Source organism: Strigops habroptila, chromosome 7, assembly GCF_004027225.2.
Source record: "Strigops habroptila isolate Jane chromosome 7, bStrHab1.2.pri, whole genome shotgun sequence".
Taxonomy (NCBI): Eukaryota; Metazoa; Chordata; class Aves; order Psittaciformes; family Psittacidae; genus Strigops; species Strigops habroptila.
The window spans coordinates 41,996,003-42,017,617 of NC_044283.2; the positions used below are offsets into that span (position 1 = coordinate 41,996,003).

Sequence of the window (21,615 nt, forward strand, 5' to 3'; positions counted from 1 at the left end):
ACTTGAAATGGAAGAAGAAGGAACCTGACCTCAAAGGTTATAAACCATATACAGTGGTCAAAAATGGTTCAGAAATTTACCTAACTGTCTTTATAAAGATACTCCACAGGGATCATGATTTTATACCATCATTCCAATCATGTAGGGGAAAAAAGAGACTTGTCTAGGATCAGAGTCCTGTCATTGCCCTAAGACAGTTCCAGACTGAATTAATATATTTTCTGGCTAAGACTTTTCACTGTAAATAGTATAGGCATAATTTGGCTTTCATCAAAATCAAAGGTTAAATTCCTGGACTCAGTGGTATTTATGAAGGACATCTTTCTGGAGTCTATGACGTTTAATACTGTTTATCTTGTATGCTGCAGACAGATATTGGGACTACTGTGAGGAAACTATTGATTTTTTTCTCAAAAGCGCAATGAAAGCTGGCAGACCCCTACAGATTTCACAAATGTTTTTTATTCTGTTAATAATCTTTAAGTAATGAAGTTTTCCATGCCACCTGGCCTATACCTCTCAACAGGAGAGCTGGAGCCTATCTCAGCATGATTGGGATCAAACATTTTTCTGCCTGACTCTGCTCCTCGCACACTTCAAATGTGGATTTATTTCTTTTCGCTTTCTTCAGGTGTTCATACTGCTGAGAAGGAAATATTTTGTCACAAGAAATTCCAGACTCTAGGAACAGGGCTGTGCTCCTGGAAAGGCTGCAACCACCAGCAAATAGAGCAGCAATGTGGTTTTTGTCTTCTGCTGTGTCGCTGCCCGTTCTCTGGTGCCCACAGCCCTGCCCAGGGCTGACTCTCCCTCACCCCACCAGGCATCTGCCTGGGATGTGGTGCCCCTGGCTGCCCAAGCCCAGGCAGTGACTCTGCACTGCCTACTGTGATTACAGCTCACTAGACCTATGGGAGCCATACACATCTGTCTCAGCCACCACTGCCACTATGCGGAACACAGATGCTCCAATATCTTTCCCACAACCTGAATAAATATATTCCAGTATCAGCCCACACTGAGCTCCTGGCATCCTCAGCCCCACTGGCCTGGCTGGCTCAGGAGTGACCTGGCCACACCAGCATTTAATGGGCATGTGTTTCTTCTCTGCTGAAAGAGGAGGGACAAAGACCATCTATTTTATTATTTTATTACTATTATTATTTATAGAGAGGGATCACTGTACCATTACAATCCTTCATTCTTCTAACTCCAATAGATAGATGGCTCTGTAGCTGACCTTTCCTGATTACATTTAGCGAATGCTATCAAAACAAAACTCTTACCTGCACATTTATTTAGATTTTTAGTTACAGAAGGAATTGACCCAGAGTAGTTTAGCTGGCCTAAGGACTTGCTTAAACGTGCTTTTTGAAAATCCATTTTAATGTGCTTTCTTTTCTGGGAAGTGTATTTATCTATCTGTTTCTGTACATATACCTGTATACATATAAGAATGATAAAGTATCATTGGATGTTGTGGTGAGAGTCATCTTCCCGAGACATACTGGCATACATAATGGAGACAACATCACACTGCCACTCACTCACTGTGGTGTATGAAGCCCATAGGAATGTGTACTGCAGCTCAAACCGGATGAGGTCTACTCAGCTAGCATGAGGTGAAGGGATCCTTGTGTTTGGAATATTTATTTATCTTTTTTAATCTTCCAGACTGGGAAAATGTTTAATCGTTGGTTCAGTTCTTTCTTCTCCCACTCACAGGAGCTACTTTTTTGGGAATTGCCTTTTGCCTGATTTCACTTGCTACTGCTACTGTCTGCTTCTTATCTATTCCTTACTGGTACTAGAACCAAATTGCACTGGCTATTGAAGGAACGTAGAAGATATTGAAAAGTTATTTTATTTTTATTTAACATTTAAGAGGAAAGACTGGCATTTTGGAGATGTCAAAATATAATGTTGATGACCAGTCTATAAATAAAAAGAAAATACACATTTTCCTACCATTGATCATCTTAAAAAGGAGAAGATGGCAGGTTTAGATGGCACAGGACTGAAGAAGTTCAGTAGCTGTCTTGATTTAATTCTCTATTACCAAATTATAATTTGCTGTGTTTTGATCAGCGTAAAGAGTAGGAGCACTATTATTGGCTTCACCCAGGAAAATGCTGTAACTTCTGTAGAACTGCATCACTGTATTCTGGCTGTGGATTTAGTTAATTTTTTCCCAAGTTCATCTACAAAAATTAGCCATAAATATTTTTAAATTACACTACTTAAAACTTTTTAAAAGCCATTTTAAAATCTATTGTTCCAATATTCTGTATTCTGTACCATTTGTATTCTATAAAATGACGTACTGTAGGTTTTTAGGTGATAATAATCTGCAAAATACAATAGTCAGTGCCCAGGAAGAAACTATTAAAGTATATCACTAGCGAAAACAAAGAACAATGGGTTACTGGGAACTAGACTTCAGGGAAATACCTTAATGATAGAAGCAAAGATATTACTCACTGGTATGTAATAACTCCTTAGCAGATGATGGCTTAGGCAGAAAAGGTCTCAGAATTGCAACATTGTGATAAAAATAATGCGATGATACTTCAAAATAAAAGAACTGCTTTCACTTTTAGAGACTAACTGGAAGGGAAGTATCTCAAGGCAGAAAATGCACAATGAGCCTTCCCATCCACTCATTTATAAAAATAATAACTGTATTTCTTAGCTTGGAAAGGCTATGTAGAGAAGCCTATTGGGGTAGAAATATTAGTGTTGAAAAGGAAATAATCATCAGCTAGACCTGGGGAGAGATTTTACAGCTTAAAACTCAGGGCAAAGGCTTTGTACATTTACTGAATCCTGAGGGTGGAGACGAGTTGTTAAGTTAGAATACTGGGGAAGAGGAGTGGGGGAAGGAGGAAGAAGGGGAGTAGTATATACATATACCCTTTGCATTTGTGCTGTGAAAAGTAATACAATTTCCTTAGGGAAGAGGCATGTGATTTAAATTTGGAAGGAAAAGTACTGGTCTGGTCAAAAAGGAGAGAAGGGAGGGAGATGCAGAAAGCACACGTGTGTGTGTCTGTGTGTGTGTCTGTGTGTGTTTGTGTGCACACACACACATGCATGTGTTTGTTTGAAAGCTGTTGCAGCACTCTAAAGCAAGTGGGTCAGCTATAATGAAGTGCAGTAAGCTTTTGCTTTTTAGTAAAGGAAAAGAAAAAATCCTGCTGTCTTTCAATTTTCTTTTTCTTTCCGCTATCACTTCCTTAGGTAATGAAGGCTTACTCTGAGCAGAAGCATGACGTATGTTCAGGGGAGTCATTGCTGTAAGAACAAAGACATAACTATAGATAAGTTCAGACCTGGCTGAAAATTACATAAAATGACAAGCCAGAGTAAAAATTGGCCAAGGAAATCAGAGATTGGTTGTTCCAGGTAAATACAGTGAGATGGAAACAATGTAGACAAGAACAGCTACCCACAAACCCTTTCCAAGGGATAAGACAATCTGGGAACCAGCTGCAAAGCATCTAGCAAACATACTGCAAAGTATGAGTCAAAGAGCTAAGGAAAAGTATTTTTCTAATCACATCCAGAAACAGATACTTAATTGTCTTAGAAAACAGTCAAAGTGGCACTGAAATAGTCTCACCAATAGTTATTTAGGAAATGATATGCATTTTATTATAGCTTTATGACAGTTAATATGTCCAAGTTGTCTGTCTCACATTTATTACTCATCATATATTCTGTATAATTCCAAAGCACAGATTGCCAATATTTCAGGTAATGAAAATGGTATTCTGGTTTGGTACACTTGGCAGGATTTCCTATGTGTAATAGATAGAAGAATGTTATAATATATGTATATATTTCTGACCAATGCAAGAAATGCATGCAGCCTTAGAACTACCCATTGGCACAAAATGCTACTAATCACAACCATGTCAGACTAGCTAAACTAAACTACTACAGCTTTTACAGCTACATCAGTAGGCTTGAAAGCCAAAGTTGTTTGTTGATATTATCTTGGGGCACATAAAATCATGGTATTTGGCAGCACGGAATAAGGGACATTAAATCGGCCTTTATGCTGTTGTTAAGGAACCCGTAAAGGATGGGATTCAAGCAGCAGGACATCATACCCAGCAAATGGCATATGCAATATACTAATTTAAAATGTCTGTTAGAAATGAGAGTGGCATTAAAATCTGTTACAATGTGGAAAAGGTGAAGAGGCATCCAACTGAAACCAAAAACTAGGATTAGCACTGTCAATCTGCAAAATACTCTCCTAGATCTTGTCTTAATTCTGACAATGGATCGGGATACCGTAATCATGTCCTGGATCTCTGTATTTTCTTCTGGTTTCATCTCAAAACAGATAGGTATCCCAGGGATGAATTTACTGGCGGAAGAGAGCTGGCTTTTTTCTGTGCCAGAGGTTTCTGGGAGGCCTCTGGAATGAGTATCCTGGTGATGCCTTGAAATAGCTGGCATCACACTCGAAGGCTTTTTACTGTATCTTCTGTGGTGCTTTCTGCCAAAGGCACATCTCCATCTGGAATGGCTGGAGGGCTGCACCTGTGTGCTGGTACTCTTAGAGGGATGAAGAGTTAGGTTTACCATCTCCTTTTCTTCAAACTTGTTTTCCTTGTTTGACAGTCTGGACCCTATGCTCCTGCAGACACTGGTGTGGCTAGCAGTTAAACACGCCAGTGGCAATAGGTACTGCATGAACAATAAGGCTATCGTAAAGGCAATTCTGTATGAGTCGGAAGGCCATGACTCAATACACAAAAGCCTGTTCTCCAGTGCCTCTAAATTCAGAGTTTTGCTGAGGTCCACAATTTTGTGGAATACTGGCAGAGGGGAGCAAATTGCAAAGCCGAAGGCCCAAATGGTCACTATTAAGAAATAGCCTTGTTTTGCTGTTAAATTGCTGGAAAGGGGGTATTTTATCATACGATACCTGACTGCAGCGATAGATATTAACATCAAAGTTGAAATAAGAACTGATGCGCACTGGAGGAAGGGCATTACATGGCACATGACAGTGCCAAACATCCATTGGTCAAGCAGGACGGATGTCAGTGTAAAAGGTGAACAAAACAGCACAACCAAGATGTCAGACAAGGCCAAGTTACCAATGAGAATGTTTATTATTGTCTTCTGCTTGCGCTTCAGTAGAGCCGTTAGTATAAGCAGATTTCCCATAAAGCCAGTCAGACTTATAAGTGTGTACAGCCCGATAAGAAAGTACTGTATGTCATCAATACTACTCTTATAATCTTCCCAGGCAGAAAAATTCTTTGTAGTAGCAGAGGTGTTCTTGGTAGGTGTCCTGTTGTTATGGTCTTTGAATCCTAAATCCATTTTATAGCCCTGTTTAGGATGAGAAAGGCATTAATTAGCATCTGCAGGAAGGATGCTACTGCTATCAGAATGTAAAGGATCATAAATTTACCTTGTTATCACCTTAATGCAAATCAATTAATTAGTGATGCTATTCTACTGTGAGGCAGATCCTGCATAACTTCAGGTCAACACAAATTAGTTTTGTAGGTTTTATCATGGGGTGTTTCGCACACATAGGCCTCCTACCTGGCAGTTGCTGACATGGGATGATGGCAATTTAAGGTTCTGAATTACAACACTGGCTTTTAACTATGCTTTGCTATAGACCATATTGTCAGTCTTTCCATGAGGGAGCAGTTAGCTGCAAAAGCAATCCATTTAGAGTTGATGAGATTACTCCTGTGGATAGCAGTTCATTGATATGAGTAAGGAAATTACAATCACCATCTGGGCATGTGCCTAATCATTACACAACAGGAAATTATAATGAGAACACCTGAAAATACATGGTGTTTTGTCATACACTAACAACTGCACTAGTATTTCTTACTTTGCTAGTAGAAAACTAACACAAAATAGGTGAGAGCTTTCAAAAAGGATCAGCTTATAAGGAGATCACTGACAGTGATCCAAGATGGAATTCCTAGTTTGTTGCGTATACAAACCATGTTCTATGAAGTGTTGAACATATTTTAACTGTTGCTCAAGCAGAAGGGAAAACTGCCTACAAAACATCCAAAGTAACTGGGTGTACAACAGACAGGACTCTTAACTGGAAGCAGACCCCATGTAGCCATTTGAAAATTCAGGGAACTGCTAATTATTCAGCACAGAAGCATCTCACATTAAAACCTAGCTTATCACAAAGTTATTCTGTGTACAGAATCGTCATGTATTAATCTTTGTTTTAGAAGAAACAGAAAGACAAGAGAACTCAGTTTAAACTCCAATTTACCATAAACACCTGCATGTACTAAGGTTTCAAAGTCACAATTTCCTCAGAGTGCCAACGTCCTGCACAAAATTGCTTAATGTTTAGAAATCTTAGGAAAGACAAAACAAGAAGATCTAAACAAACCCAAAGCACACATAAATTGAGCAGAAGGCTAAACATGTCAACTAAAAAAGGCAAGGCTCTTCAAGAATGTAGCTATCCTCAGTGAGCTGACTTCTTCAAAGCGCAATAATATTACTCGGTTTCCTCTACATGTACAGATGTGCTCCTTCCTCCACATCACAACAGCGTTCCTACTGTTGGCTGCTAAAGGGAAGCTCAAACCATAAAACCACCTCAGAATATTCACTGTCATTGAGTTGTGATGAGAAGGTCTCTCAGGTAAGATTAGAAATATTTATTAAAAAAAAAAAGTAAGTTTTTGTGTCTTGCAAGTAATGTGTTGGGGAGAGGTGAAACGAACTAAGCCTTGTCAACTTCTCACAATGTTGAATTACAGTGTTTTTCAATAGCTAAAATAGAAGTAAGATCTGGATATGTGAATTTAGATAATCTAAGTATTATAATCGCGTGCATAAGAGCAGGGTGGCATTAATGCAAATTATTTCTGTTTAATTTTCCCCAGCCTTTAGTGAAATGGTGGAAAACCATATAACAGATAAACAACACTATCTGAGGCTACCCTTGCCTCTACACCAACTTTACAGAAGCAGACTAGAGATTCTGTAAGTGAGATTCTCTCTATTTCTATGTTATCAGAAGTTTTCATTTTGGTGGACTTCTTTTTATAGAACTACTAGCTAAAGAAGTAAATGGTCTTTTACTATGTTAATTTCTCTGAGTTTCTGGTGATCATCTGAAAACATTATGCTCTGCAGACCACAGTGACTTCCAAAATCAGCCGAAATTTCTTTCTGTTCTCTAAATTTGACTCAACACAACTTTTCCCTGAGAAAACCACAGCAGGCCCCTGCCCTGGATAAAATACATTCTCCTACCTCAGGCTTATGGAATTATGTCCCTGTTACATCATACCTGCATCATTTTTCCCTTTGTTCAGCATGGAGGAACAATGCGGTTTGCTATGACCGATGCTTTTGCAGATTTCAGTATGTGCGCACATCTGAAATCTGCAGACTCTCTTTTGATTCATGAAAGCCATTCCAATTGTACATATTATTGCAGAGAGTAAGAGAGCATTACTAGTCGAGCATCCCATTGCCTGATAGCAGGTTTGAAAACGATCAGGAGTTATTTGAGAAAGTGAAATGAAACTTAACTCAAGAGCTAGATCTGTCCAAATCTTGGTTACCAACCAAGAAAGGGGGAAGAAAACCTAGTACCATCTTGAGATTTAAAAAACCTCTAAAACTCTCACAATGGTCATGACTGAAGGAATGAGTTTTTCATTTATTATGTGTGCCTACATAAGTAACTCTGTGCTAAGAGGAACCACTCTATGTAGTCTTCTATTTTAACTGATGCTAAATTGAAGGACTAATCTGTAAAGAAGAAACAAACTGCAGATATGTTTCTCTCTCAGAAACCTGGAGATTAGTTTTGCTTTTAGAGCATCTGCAGGTATTTACAGGATCTACTGTAATAGTTAAATTCCCACACATAGTCATATCTGTCCAACGGTGATACTGAGTAGTACCAATGTACACTGATGCTTAATTTATAATAATAGCCACAAATATGTGAAAGTTTTGTTGACCTATGCACCAAAACTACAGCTTCCTTGTTAGATTATTTTTGTGATACTGTCTATCATTGAAAAGATTGATCTTACGCCATAGGTTCACCAGCACATGGAGAAAAAGCAGGAATCCCTACTGGTAGGAAAGGCTTTCTATCTAGTTAGTCCAATCCATTTCAATTATATGCTATGATGTGAAGAGAAATCTGTGTATTTTCATCCAGTTTTGCTTAGTTTTAATCGTTGCATTCTACGAAGAGAATTGAAAAATATCTGGTTGTGTAGCTGTTATTTCCTACTACCACTTTCAGCTTTGGGTGAGTAGAAGTGAAAAGGAGGAGACTCTGAAGTCAGATGCACTGTAATTATTTTTTTTTCCTAGAAATTTATATTCCATACAGGTAATGCTACGACTAGGGCAAAGGAACAAAATGTTATGTGTTATTATACTGGAGCATGTTTACTAAATGAAAGTTCACTGAGTTCTTCAAAAATTAATTGAAATATTGTTGCCAGGTTCTGTGGATTTCTGCACCTCCAGTATGGCTTGAGTAGAGTTGTTCATCATGGCTTTAAGAGAATTCTTTTTCTTTTTTAAAAAAAAAGAAAAACCCAAACCAAAAAGTGAATATACTGGTTTTGCTAAGGTAGACATATTCTGTTGAGACACATCAGTATCAAAGAAGTTTATCAGGAATGCCTCTGAAGTCCAGCGTGGGCTCTCTGGCTCCATTCCCCTTGTGCTATGGCCACCTTCTGCCATGGGTGAGAGCTGAGAAGGTGCCATCTCCCCTACTTAATGCCCTGATTTCCATGAGGAAGGAGCACTGGAAGAAGCTACAACATGCCCTGGTCAGGCCCTGGCTGGACATTTGGGGCACCCAAGAGTGCAGAGCACTGCAGGCACTTCTGCACCATCTCTAGTCACAGTTGAAAGAGAGGGAAGAAATAAGACTCTAATCTGCTGGTTCCAACAGAGAACTGCTGTGCTGACAGAAGCTCCCTTTGCAAAATGCCCCAAGATAATTTCATTTTCATTTTGGATGTGCAAAATGAAAACAGACTTCCCTCCAAATTTCAAAAATCAAGTGGATGTCCTGCTCTCTGAGCTTCCTCTTGTGCTCAAAAAGGAACCAGTTGCTCTCTCAGCCTGAGTGCCACTGGCAGTAAAGATGCAAACAGGAGTGTTTCTCCAGTATCATTGATCTTCAGTCCCCAAACTCATATTAGCTTGCCACTGATTTCACAGGGCTGTGTGCACTTATTGGCATTTATCTTCCTGCTCTGTTTTAACAGCTGCTTCTATTTTGAGGGATTCGTTCACTCTCCCACTTGTTTGGTCAGTCTCAGTGCAGCATGTGGCCAGAGCTTCCAGGGAAATGAAGATTCCTGAAAATCCCACTGTGGGAAATAGAACGAAATAATACAGCCTCATTTGAAAACATTCTCCTAATTGAAGTGTGTTTCAACCTGAATGCACCACAGTGCCAAGGTGCTCCTGTGCCTGTTTTCAAGATCAAATTTAATCAACCTGAAGATTTTCTAGCTGTCAGCTCCAAAAGTCAGATCACGTTCATCTCCTACATGAACCAGTTAAGCAAATGAGGTCCCCTTTTGTATCCCTGGTCTGCGTACACTCCCTGAGACTGTGCTCAGCTACATCTGTATGAGCTTACACACTGTGAGTTTTAAGCAGGTTTGCTTAGATCTCTTTTAGTTTCAGTGGGATGCTTGAGACAGGAGGCTAGGCTGCACAAGGCAGGAGGGACTGCAGTTTCGTGGCAGGATCCCAGATAGATTTGAGTGTTTACTGTAAAAATCACATGAATGCAGTTAACATTAAATAAAAGTAGTATTTGTGGTTACTTTTTACAGTAAAATATATTTTATGACAGCTGATGTACCTTGATCTTGAAAGATTTCAAGTAATACCTCCTTAAATCACATTCATTTGTGATATACCTCAGTGTGACTATGATTACTGTGATTCTTATTTTCACCAAAATCATGCTTCAGAGGAGTTTTCAGCTGCAGTTGATCTAAGGCCTGACAGTGACGGGGATAACTTAAACCATTATTCAGGTCTAGCTGAATTAGGGGTACTATATAACCTAAAATATGTTACCTTAATATCTTTAAAATCTTATAATTAAACTCATTATTTCACTTAAAGCTATCATTTAAAATACAAAATTCATAATTTAAGAGAGTGAATAGGCTAAGTATTTCTCTTTCTCTACATATGTAAAGGGAAAATTTGAAGAACACAAAAGTTAGTTAGGCAACGGTTCTCTCAGAAAATATTCCTTCTATTAGACAAGATACTAACATTGAGGTTTATACATGGATAAGAGTTTACATCCTACAGTAGTAGTACCTATTAAGTTAACCCTGACTGCCTGGTCCCTGTGTAGTCTAGTCAGATCAATCTGTGTAACATGACAATTAATCTTTAGAGCTGTGAACAATTTATAGTCTTAGGAAACCATTTACTACCTTAAAAAAAATAAAATAAAGATGAACACATACAGGGAGGAAGCCAAATGTGAAAATTCCCGAAGAAATACAACAATACCAGAGTGGTATCAGGCCTGTATAGAAAATAAAGTTGGAGAAAGTCTTCCAACTTCTACACAGTTGTAAATATTTAATATGACAGGCTGTAACTGCCTGGCCACCTAAGCTTAAGGAAAAGCACTGAGCTATGTTGTTATGACTTGAGAAATGATGCACTCACCTCATTAAAGACGAAGATAATGTCCAAGACAAAAACTGAAACCGCTAAAGAGTCTCATTCACAACACAAACCAAAGATGAAATGCCGCTGCTTCAAATGTTCTTATTCGCTACGTGCAACAGCAAATGTTGGTCTGAGAACCTGGGCGAATTCAAAAGATGGAGATTACTTCAGAAGTCCAGAAAAACGGATTTTCAGGCATATTATGGTGTGCCTCTTTATGTGCCTAACCAAAAGAAGAATTGCAACATTACCCTGGAAAACAAGAATACGGCTTTATTTCCCAAAATAAGCAAAAGCCGACTAATAAGATTATTTCTCCAGCTCCAAGGAAATGTTATGCAATGTAATGGGGGATTCGCTGGCCAGAACAGAAAACTTGAAACGCATCACTACATTTTATGCCAGCGAGCACACCAGCTCCTGGCTTGCAAAGGCAAAATCCCAAATCAAAACGGGAAAGACTGTTGTTTTTGCCCTTCTACACCTTGCTGGGGAATCACTTCGCATTGAGCGCCCCTCACCGCCCTGCGTCGAGAGACCGCACCCGTCCTTAGCCCGGAGCCCCGGGCTCCCCGCGCCCGCGGCCTGGGCGAGGACGGCGGGCATGGGACGGGGCGGGATGGGGATGGGGACAGCGACGGGGACGGGACAGGACGGGGCCAAACCCTCCCGCGGCTGAAGCGAACCTCTGCTATTTCCGCGCACACGCCGGCAGGGCGCTGCCCCGCGCAAACTGGCGCGGCCACCCCGCGATGGAAGCTCCGCGCCCCGCGGAGTATTACCTGTAAGTATCTCCCGGCTGCGGACGCCCCGGGGTTTCGCGGCGGTGGTAGGCGGAAAGAGCCGCACTGTTTAGCGCGGGACGCGGCGGGGAGCTCCGGCGGCACTCATGGCTCCGGCTCCCTTGAGAAGAGTGCGGCTCCCCGGGAGCAGGGGGAAACGCGCATCCCCCAGCCTGCCTGGCGGCGCATCTTACGCGAGTGCTGCTGCGGCGGCGGGGCTCGGCTGCGGCCGAGAGCCGCGCCCTGGGACGAGTTGCCGCTGCCGCTGCTCGTCTGCCGCCGCCACTGCTCTCCCGGCGCTGCTGCCGCTGGCCCGGGCGCTGGCGGGGCCGCGGCTGGAGCCGCCGCGCGGGCGCATTCCGGGCGGCTGCTCCGGGCTGGAGCCCGTTCTCCAGCGCTGCGCGGTGAGACAATTAGAGTTTCCATGGAAATAGAGTGGGGCTGTAAACAAAGCCCCCGCTCGCCAGTTAGGGATGCGCTCGATTTCTCACCGGGGATCCAGGACACGGCGTTTTGCAAAGGTGGAACGCTCTGCGCGCCTCGGGACATCGGGGACTGCGAGCACTGCCGGGCAAACACAGGGCACTGACCTGAGCGCTCTCTAGCTAGTTCCCCTCACTTTGGCTGGAGCGGAGCTTTGGTGGTGCTCGAACACCCTTTTTTTTTTTACCATTATTTTAGATCAGGTGGGAGGTGATGGATTTCCCTCAAACAGTTTTCCCTTCTGAGCTGAGTAACTCAGTTCTTACAGAGGCAAGTATCTGAAGGGTGGTTTTAATTTTATCTGAGCCATCGGTGGGAAAGCAGGACATTTTTTTAAGTGAGCACTATTTTAAAGCATAAAAATTCTTGGGTATGTTCTAGTGCAAAGCATGAAAAGACACATTCTGCTGTTCTCACCAGCTGCTACCTTCTAGTGCAAGAAGAGTCATTGATCACAGTCCAGTTACAGGGCCGCTGGAGAACTGAGTGACATGCATGTCTCTGGGAGCACAAGTGGCAGAACCTGTCATGAAAATGTAATGACTTTTCCATTTGCCACGGCAAACTCCTTCGACAATTGATACTAATAAAGCACCACAGAGGAGCTGTCAGTATAATTAGCCTCTGAAAGACTCTACCCTACAAAGACGTAACAGCCTGATTAACCATGTTGTAAGACAACTTTCAAAAAGTCCAGTTAGGTTCCTTATTTAACTTAGGTCAAAAAATACTCATTTTAAGGAAAGTGATCAGGGAACGATTAACCTTAGTCTTCAGCAGATGAGGTCAGGATAGTGAGGAAGATTGAAGTGTGCGTCCCATTTTCGTTCACCCGCTTCTGTATTATTCCCCACCCACTGCTGCTGAATCACTGCATGTGCAAGTGGAGCACAGGGAGCTGCCAGGTGGAAGTGACGTGCCAATCCACCTCGTCATTTTAAGACAGCTCTCCTGTTAGTCACAAAGGAGAACAGAATTAATCCTTTTTAGACCTTATGTTCTTAGCATTTTTGACCATTTTCCCACCTAACAGTGATGACTTTAAAGATTTTCATGCAAGTATTTGACCTGGTTCTAACCTGCAGTGGGGGTGATTAAGACCATCCAATTTACCTGGATATACCTTGTTCCAGGAGAGCTTCTCCCATAGTCGGCCCCACTGCTTAAAGTGGAAGTTCCCTCCTGGACAGAGTGAAGTTTTAGAGACATTATACCTTTCTATGAAAACTTCTGGCTACAGCAGTCTGACATTGTCTTACAAAAATCTAAATTTGCTGGCAGAGCCCACAGGTGGGAAATTATGGTTTCTCACACTGCAAGGCTATGATTTATGTGGGATGCCATTGTACCTTTGTAAAGGTACAAACAGCCTACCTCTTCTTGACCGTTTCTAAGGTGGGCAGTTACCTACTGCATTTTCTCGAACAGCCTCCAGAATTTACATGCTTCTTACAATGTTCCCTCCTCAAAGCAATTTTCTCTAAGGATAAAATGTCATACTTGTTTTATTAGTAGTCTTATTTCAGGAGGGTTCACCAACCAGTAATGTACTGTGGCAGGTGTGGGTTTGTCTGGTTTGTTTCTTTTTTCCCCTGGATCTGTAAATAACACCAGATTTCTCTCAGCTGTATTTGGACGATCCATCACCGATACTTGCGCACATGAGAGACAATTACTATTCAGACCTTATCATTTTTTCCTTTTCACTGTTTGTGTACCTCTGTCTTGCCAGTAATGCTACTGAATAATAAAATAGGTGATCTAGAGATAGGAAAGGTACTGACATTAGAGGTATCTAATGTCAGGACTGACAGCAGATAATAGCACAAGTTCTCTAGAAACCAGCCTCCATAGGGTTGTTGAAACCATAGAGGAGTATTTGAGGAAAGATATATAGTCCTTTTGGGAGTATTATCCCAATATCTTAGAAAATTTAGCCTCTAAAGGCTAACTGTGAAAGACAGGAAGACTCAAAGCTCCATTGGAAGTTCATGAGAACTGACGAATGCCACAAATAAATCAAGGTCTAAGCCACCTAATGTCCATGCAGTCGATCATTCTGAGCCAAAGCCTAAAGTTATTGCAAAGTCTGCTACCAACAGAGCACCTATCCATGGGCAAGACAGTCTAAAATGTTAGGACATAGCTACTACAGAGTTTGAGGCATTTTGTGAGCTACATATAAAGCATTTCTGTTGGTCAATATTTTTCACACATATGAACCCAGCTGTTCATTCCCCTTCAAAATACTATTAAAATATTATTTAGAAGATACTAATAAAAGTACCACAGGGTTCTGTATGGCCCATCCTTTCCACATGTTCTTACCTCATATAAAGCAGCTGGGCATGAAGGTAGCAAGCCTTGGACTACTAAAAAGGTTGCAATGGTTGAGATGTCTTTGCAATGAAAAGCAGGACATCTGATGGTTAGCTAATAAACTACTTCCAAGCGCGAGCTTGTAATTGATCATTTTTGCTGCCTAACATGTCATCCCATTTGTTGGCTTGTGTTATACACATTGACTATTAGTGCTTCTTCCGGATGATCATGCTGAATGAAGCACAGGGCCTATTTCTGCTTCACTTGAAGCTGGGTGAGAGCTTGTGTATCAGTGTACACGAATTTGAACCCTGAGTGGACAAAGTGGGGTGGCTGTAGCAGAAAACATGACTTAATATTTTAGCCAGGTAGACATAATTTAGGTTATATATCAAGCAGTCTTTAAGTAACATTGCATATGATCAGGATAGCTTGGCTGCATTGTTGAAAATGGAACTGCAGCAGCAAAACTCTCAGCAGAGATTAACCACGATCATTCATGCAGCTCCTTTGGGTTTGTGACATTAGTAGTCAAATGAAGTGTTGTTATGTTTGGTGTTGGTTGCAGTCATTGCAGGATAAACATGCTCTTAGCCAAATGAGAATTTGCTCCATTGTTTTTGTTGTACTCAACAGCAAAATGCCTGTTTAGTCTATGGATGATAGGCTTTTGCCCCAAGGAGCATGAGTTCTCTTATCTGTGAATAGAGTAATGTGAAAGGCAAGTAATTCAGTGGTACTGACATTCATTGCTAGAAAAGGAAAACAATAAAAATACAGCTAAAACCTTCAGAGGGTGGTTCCTCATTTCCATAGTGGTGACTTTAGTATGTTTTACATACAGTAGAAACCATGAATCACTTGGTGGATTTTAAGATTTACAGAGGGATTGCATTGCCTGAACACATGACAATACATTGTAATGAAAGTGACAGTCTTGTTCTATGACATCTTTTCCATTTTTAAGAGTTACAGTGAGAGAGAATTTTAATGGGTTGATCTTTTGGCATATTTTTTCCATGTGTTTCTTAAAAATATCTTGTTCCCTTCTCAATGCTTTTGTTTCAAAGAAATTCTGCATTCTTTTGCTCTGTCTGTTCTGTTTCTTTAGTTGAGATACTTGTGTTCTGTTTATTGTACTTATATTCTCTTTTTGCAGTGTCATGCCTTCACACAAATAAACATCTGCACACAAACAAACAGTCTTCCAGTCCAGAGTGCCTTTGATGCACTGAAAAAATTTACTCCCTGGAAGAGGATAATCTTTAACATGATGGCTATCTTGCTACTCCAGTGTTCTTGTAACCTGATAGTGGTCATCAATAGAAGAAGAGTTACTAAGAGGTCATCTGACATCTTTGTGAGATAGATGCTCCAGCTGATGTTGAGAGTTGAGATGCACAGAATAGCTTGGAACTGCTAATGCCTGAGTTTCCTACAGAACGCCTGAGTTATGCTGGACAGAACAAAACCTGGTGCTATGTGACATTTACTGAACAACAGATTTTATACAGCTATAATGGAAAAAGTTTGAAAAGAGCCCGTCTCTGTTTATGAGAGTGATTATTTACTAGAGTGTTTTAGTGCTAACATGTATGTGAAATGCTTCAGAGAAGATTGATATAGCTTCAACAGATTCAGTCATCTGGGGTGGGCACACACAGTATGGCAGAGCAGGAAGCTTGTAGTAAGGCTCAGGTTATAGCATGTGTGTATATTTATATATATACACATACATACAGCATACATATTTGAAAGACTTGGTGACTGAGGCAGCCTTTTCCATTGCTCCACTGCACTGGAAAAAGCCTGACCTTGCATCCATCTGCAGTGTGAATAACTCTATGAATATTTGTTGCTGTCACTGTGAGTTCAAGTCACTGAGTGATATGTAGGATCTATCTTTGATCTCTTATTGGTAATAATTATACTTATGCAGTATAAAAGGGGCCTTGTGAGGCTTGCTTGACCTGTGTTTATACTGTGTTTAAAGTTCTTGTGTATGCTAACCATTAAAATGTGAAGTATTGTGAATTGCTTCCTTTACTGCTGAAATGGAGATCCTCATGACTAATGACAAAATGAAGGAGAAGGAAGATCATACCTATCTGAAACTTTGGAAATGGCAGAAACAATGGTATTCCTCTATTTGTATTTTGCTAGGGCAGCAAATGAATCCCTCTGTGGTAGGTTAATCTACTAAAGAAAAAAAACCAAAATAGTAGGATGGTGAGAAACAGACAAAACTAGCGCTCCTCCACGCTTCCCTTCCCAGGCTCAACCTCATTCCTTTCTCCCAACTCTTTTATGCTCCCATCCCCTTTGCTGCTTCTTCCTCCTCATGCTATTCACCTAGTCCAGTGTGGGATCCCTCCCACGGGCTGCAGCTCTTCACGAACTGCTCCAGCGTGGGTCCCTTCCACACAGTGCAGTCCTTCAGGAACAGACTGCTCCAGCGTGGGTCCCCCATGCGGTCACAAGTCTGCTCCAGCATGGGCTCCTCTCCATGGGCCACAGCATGGATATCTACTGCAACATGGTCCTCCATGGGCTGCAAGGGAACAAGTGTCACCACGGTTCTCACCAAGGGCTGCAGGGGAATCTCTGCTCTGGTGTCTAGAGCACCTCGTACCCCTCTTCTTCACTCACTTTGGCGTCTGAAGAGCTGGTTCTTTCACATTTTTCTCACTCCTCTCTCTCACAACTCTTGTGCAGAATTTTTTACTCTTTCTTAAATATGTTATCAAAGGGGCACCACCACCAGCACAGGCTCAGCTTTGGCCAACAGCAAGTCCATTTTGGAGGCAGCTGGAAATGGCTCTAACATGGGGCCAGCTACTGGTGTCTTCTAACAGAAGCCACCCCTGCAGCCCTACTGCTGTCAAAACTTTGTCACATAAACCCAAACCTCTTATTCTGAACTGGACCTAAAAACATGTCTCTGCTTTGGGTACCTGTTGGCAGAGTACTACAGTACTGTATCACGGAACGCTTATTTTAATTTTTAAAATAGCCATCTTGCCCATATGGGTAAGAACATTACGTGGAAGTAGTGGGATTATCCTGACATAACAACAGACTTTTTTTTCCCCTGCCTAGAAATACATCTATTGCCCTTAAAAAAATATCTATATTGGACAATAATTCTTTTTCTTTTTTTTTTTTGTAATGCTGATGGATCATTCCACATCCATAGCAATAAGAGTCCTCAGTTTTACATGCCTTAGAGTGTCACTGCTTCAGACAGAAATATGGTCTTTTGGGGATCTTCATCTTAGGTCTCTGCCTGAGTGTATCCACCTTTGCTCTGCTCAGGCGGAGAACGGTGCATGTTAATGACCTGCATATGACTGAAGTTCTTGAAAGACATTATATAAAGCCTGCACTTACCTTCTGGCTGCTGCTGTTAAAATGTCAGCAATGCCCCAGCTTCTGGTTTACAGCAACCTTGAGGTATGCTTGCACTTGCCTTTCTCATATTGAAGACTGCAGTTACAATGCAATTGAGCCAAGCTCCTGGAAACACAGTGTAAACATCAGCCTCAGTGCTGGGTTCTGAAAACTTCCCATGAGGCTCATTCTGCAAAAAATGTTACAATCCTTTATTATGTGCAACTGATTTTTTAGCTATAATTTACATGATTCCTCACTTGGAAGTTATCCATGATGTAACAGTGTTGCCATAGAATAGGAATATGCCTGGAAGTCATTCCTTACCTTGAAAAATTAATCTGGAGCCTTGGAAGAGTCTGGGCACTTCCATTTTCCAAGAAATCCAAACTCCTAACACAGCCTTCAGGGTTTGTCAGGGCATTTTCAAAGTGCTACTTATCTGGGTAACTTCTACCTGACTTCCAAACTCACTGGATTTTATGCCCTTTGAAGTAGATCGTCTGCAGCAGTGCTTTTTGTGGGTGAGAGAGGGCAAGGTATTTTCTGGATCATGAAAATAGTGAATGGAAAATAAAATTTTTCATTTTGTTTTTTATGAATTTGTTCAATAAGCAGTAAGTGTAACAGGTTGCCCAAAGAAGTTGTGAATGCTCCATCCCTGGCAGTGTTATAGGCCAGGTTGGACAGAGCCTTGGGCAACATGGTCTGGTAGGAGATGTCCCTGCCCATGGCAGGGGGGTTGGAATCATATGATGTTTTAGGTCCCTTCCAACCCAAACCATTCTATGATTCTATAGCTGATAGCAGATTGCAGAGCTACTCGTGCCAGCTGCATAAAAAACCCCATCCTGTTGCTGGGAACCAGAGTTTTCAAAAGAAGTAGAAGAGCTGGCCAAGATAACAGGCACCACCTTTTCAGCTCTCCATCTCACTATGGAGATGTGTTGATTTTCAGGGGTCCATTTTCCTTCCAGCTCTTTGGACCTGTAGAAATGCCTTTCTTTTTCCACGGGCCATACAGGATGATGAACCACTTGGCCAGGATGAATCAGAAAAATACCCCGAAAGGGCCACAGTGACAGCTGTATTTTCTCAAGGTTTGATATTTTATTGACTTAATTTACTTTTAATATAGTTTCTTATTACTTCCAGCTGAAAAAAGAATAGCAAGAACAGCAATTTGACAATTCTTATTAATCTGGTCATTGCTCTTCATGATAAATACAGAGCAGAACCTAGTTGTACTGGTTTAAAAAGCCATACCCAAACTTTGTAACTTGCTCCTTAAAATCGCTTTCTTGTCCCCTTTCCAGCTACGCTTCTATTCCCATCTTTAGTTTGGCCACGAGATGGCAATAATTTGCAGACAAAACGCTGAAACAGCCAGACAGATTTGAAACTCTCCCTTCCTGAGCTCTTCCCTGTGCTCTTTCCTCTCCTCTTTTGTTTCAATATTTAATTGCATTTATTTTGGAATTACTAGGCAACCCACCCCCAGATGTGTAATTTAAAGGTGATGTGCTTGCAGTGAGATTTTCAGGATCTGCTCAGAGCACCATCATGTGATACTGGGATAAGGTGGAGTTTGGCTTTAAGGGGGAGTCTCCAGTTTTCCTCACCAACCTTTAGGATCTCAGCTGGAGGAATATCGGAGGATCTTTTCCCATTCCTACTCCTTCTGCATCCAGCCTCCTGAGCCAGCCCCATAGCAGAGCAAAGGCAGGCAGAGCAGTTGCAAGGTGAGTTTCCCCTGTGGTTTCTTTCCTGTGGCTGTGGGTGGTTGTGTGTGGTTTGGCTGGTGTTTGCTTGCTCTCTTAGGTGCAGATGACAAAATCCCAGGCAGGGGTAGGCTCCAGGCTGGACTTGCGAGCGGCTGGGTTAACCATCACTTTAGACAGTGTTTTGTGCTTCCTTTCGAAGAGCTCCAATAGTTTTACAGTGTATTTCCAGTCACCTCACAGAATATTATTTCACCCTTTCTGTCTGTTAGTGCTAAACTTCTGACTCCTGGAGAGTGAGAAAGGTGTGTGTGGTGGGGGAGACTGTGCAATCCCCTGGAGGGGTCTGTGGGGCTCTTCCCACACCACGCCAGTGTCCAGGATGGGGAAGGATATCCCTCCTGGCTTGGGAGCTGGTGGGTTAGGGAACAGAGAACAGTGCAGCTGTCCATGAGATACAACTTCATCCCCCTCCTGACATATGGTCCATTTTGGAGGGGTGGACAGGAAGGAAGGACTCCTTGTCACTTGCCAGCAGTGCTGCGTTTCTGAGCTAGTTCCCAGCCGTGCTGTTAGGTTGCCTCTCTGCTATGGGGAGAGGTGAGGGAAGGAGCAGTGGCATTTTCTGGTTTTGAGTCTGATATTTAATAAATAAGGAAGAGCAGAGCTTGGCTAAGGAAAAAGAAAAACCGAGAGCCTGAAACGTATGTCACCTCATTGCTGAGTGCAGTCTGCTCCCAGCTGGTGAGAAAACCTGCCCAGTTCTCTCCTTGCAGCACATTGCTCCTCACCCACTTTGCTCCTGCTATCATCCCTTCAAGTCCCAGGGCTGGAATGGCCACCTCGTGCTATATGAGTGACAGTGGAGGTCATGATGAAATCTAGATGTTGATTGTCAGGCTGGGGTAAAGTCATGCTTTTGGAATTGAGGAGTCCCAGCTTTTCACATCACCCATATGCTTGCCCTTTGGGTAAAGCACCTACTTCTGCCTCTGGCTGAAGTGATACTTCAGGAGGCCCTGGGGGTGGGAGGTTCTTTACTGGGCCCTAAAACAGAATTTGTGGACTAGGGAGACCCGATAAATGTAGTTGGCAGAGGCAGCAGGTCTCAGAGATAATGCTCAGGTGCATGCCTATCTAGCTTGAAAATCAGAGCAAACAAACCTTAGGCAGAGATACCTTTTGTCCGAAATCACTGATACTAACTTTGACAGTAAAATGTCACTCTGCGTCAAGCTACACCGCCCGTTGCAGTTTTGTGTAGCCGTGTGGTGATTATAAGGAGCCAGCACAGTTCTCTGAGGTGAGGTCATGAGGTCAGTGAGAAGACATGGCACTGGCAAGATCATCCTTTGGCTGACCCTCAGGAGGAGATGCAGCTGCAAGCCCAGCCCTCACATGCTGACTCTGCCCCAGTGAGGAGGCAGCCCCAGCTCTGGTCTCCAGCAAGTGGCTGCTTAAAAAGGTGTCTGCCATGGTAGAATCGTAGAATGCCAGGTTGGAAGGGACCTCAGGGATCATCTGGTCAGACCTTTCCAGGCAAAGCATGACCTAGACTAGATGTCCCCGCACCCTGTCCAGACAAATGTTAAAAGTGTCCAGTGTTGGGGAATCCACCATTTCCCTGGGGAGATTATTCTAATGGCTGATTGTTCTCATTGTGGAATACTTCTCTTTTGTGTCCAGTCAGAATTTCCCCAGCAACAGACCAAGTAACAGACAAAGATCATTCTGCTCTGGAGACTTAGATGGCACTAAGATTTATATTGAGTATCATTTAAGACCAAAAGCTCACCCATTCAGGGTAACTTTTAATGAAGTACATTTTAGTGGGCAATGTTTTTACAGCTTCTGTGACAAGTGCCATATGGAGCCGGGTTTGAAACCCACTTGTGTGAATTTTAAGTAGCATTACTTTCATTATTCTAACCTAAGGTTAAGTGAGCCATAAATTTAGCTCATGGCAGAGTGCGCAGAGGGAAAGTTCCAGATTCAGTGCAGCTGCCACTAATGATGAGTTGGAGTAAAGGTGTGTCAAGTTACTTGATTTCTTTCTTTCTTTTTTTCCCTCCTGAACAGATATGCCTAAGTTTCTCTGATATTAAAATTCAAGGCCTTACAAAGGGGTTGTCATTTAGGCATGTCTATTTGTGTTGCGTGGATAAAGAAATTTTCTGCAGTGTTTAATTTTTGCT

The 21,615-nt window shown here is 42.0% G+C and overlaps 2 protein-coding genes across 7 annotated transcripts in view; one reads left to right on the forward strand and one right to left on the reverse strand.

The window, feature by feature from the left end:
- Nucleotides 1-3,673: 3,673 nt before the first annotated feature.
- On the reverse strand, nt 3,674-11,900 carry NPY5R (neuropeptide Y receptor Y5). Of its 2 annotated transcripts, none has more exons than XM_030491977.1 (3): nt 11,505-11,900; nt 10,720-10,945; nt 3,674-5,355 (listed from the first exon to the last, which is right to left on the reverse strand). In XM_030491977.1, exon 3 carries the CDS (start codon nt 5,344-5,346, stop codon nt 4,015-4,017), a length of 1,332 nt encoding a protein of 443 aa, XP_030347837.1. In that variant the 5' UTR covers nt 5,347-5,355; nt 10,720-10,945; nt 11,505-11,900; the 3' UTR covers nt 3,674-4,014. The 2 variants fall into 2 exon arrangements, with proteins under 2 accessions (XP_030347837.1, XP_030347839.1); XM_030491979.2 differs by having other exon boundaries at nt 10,720-10,860; nt 11,505-11,791.
- Nucleotides 11,410-21,615, forward strand: part of NPY1R (neuropeptide Y receptor Y1) — a 53,282-nt gene continuing 43,076 nt past the window's right edge. For 3 of the 5 annotated variants that reach the window (XM_030491983.1, XM_030491984.1, XM_030491980.1), the window contains exon 1: nt 19,106-19,441. The gene's annotated coding sequence lies outside the window, so the exon portion shown is untranslated. Of the gene's footprint in view, nt 11,507-19,105; nt 19,442-21,615 lie in introns of those variants that run through there. The other 2 variants (XM_030491981.1, XM_030491982.1) reach the window with 2 other exon arrangements.

Excerpts from the sequence above, each read along its gene's own strand:
- NPY5R (XM_030491977.1), bottom strand. The coding sequence starts at position 5,346 with ATGGATTTAGGATTCAAAGACCATAACAACAGGACACCTACCAAGAAC.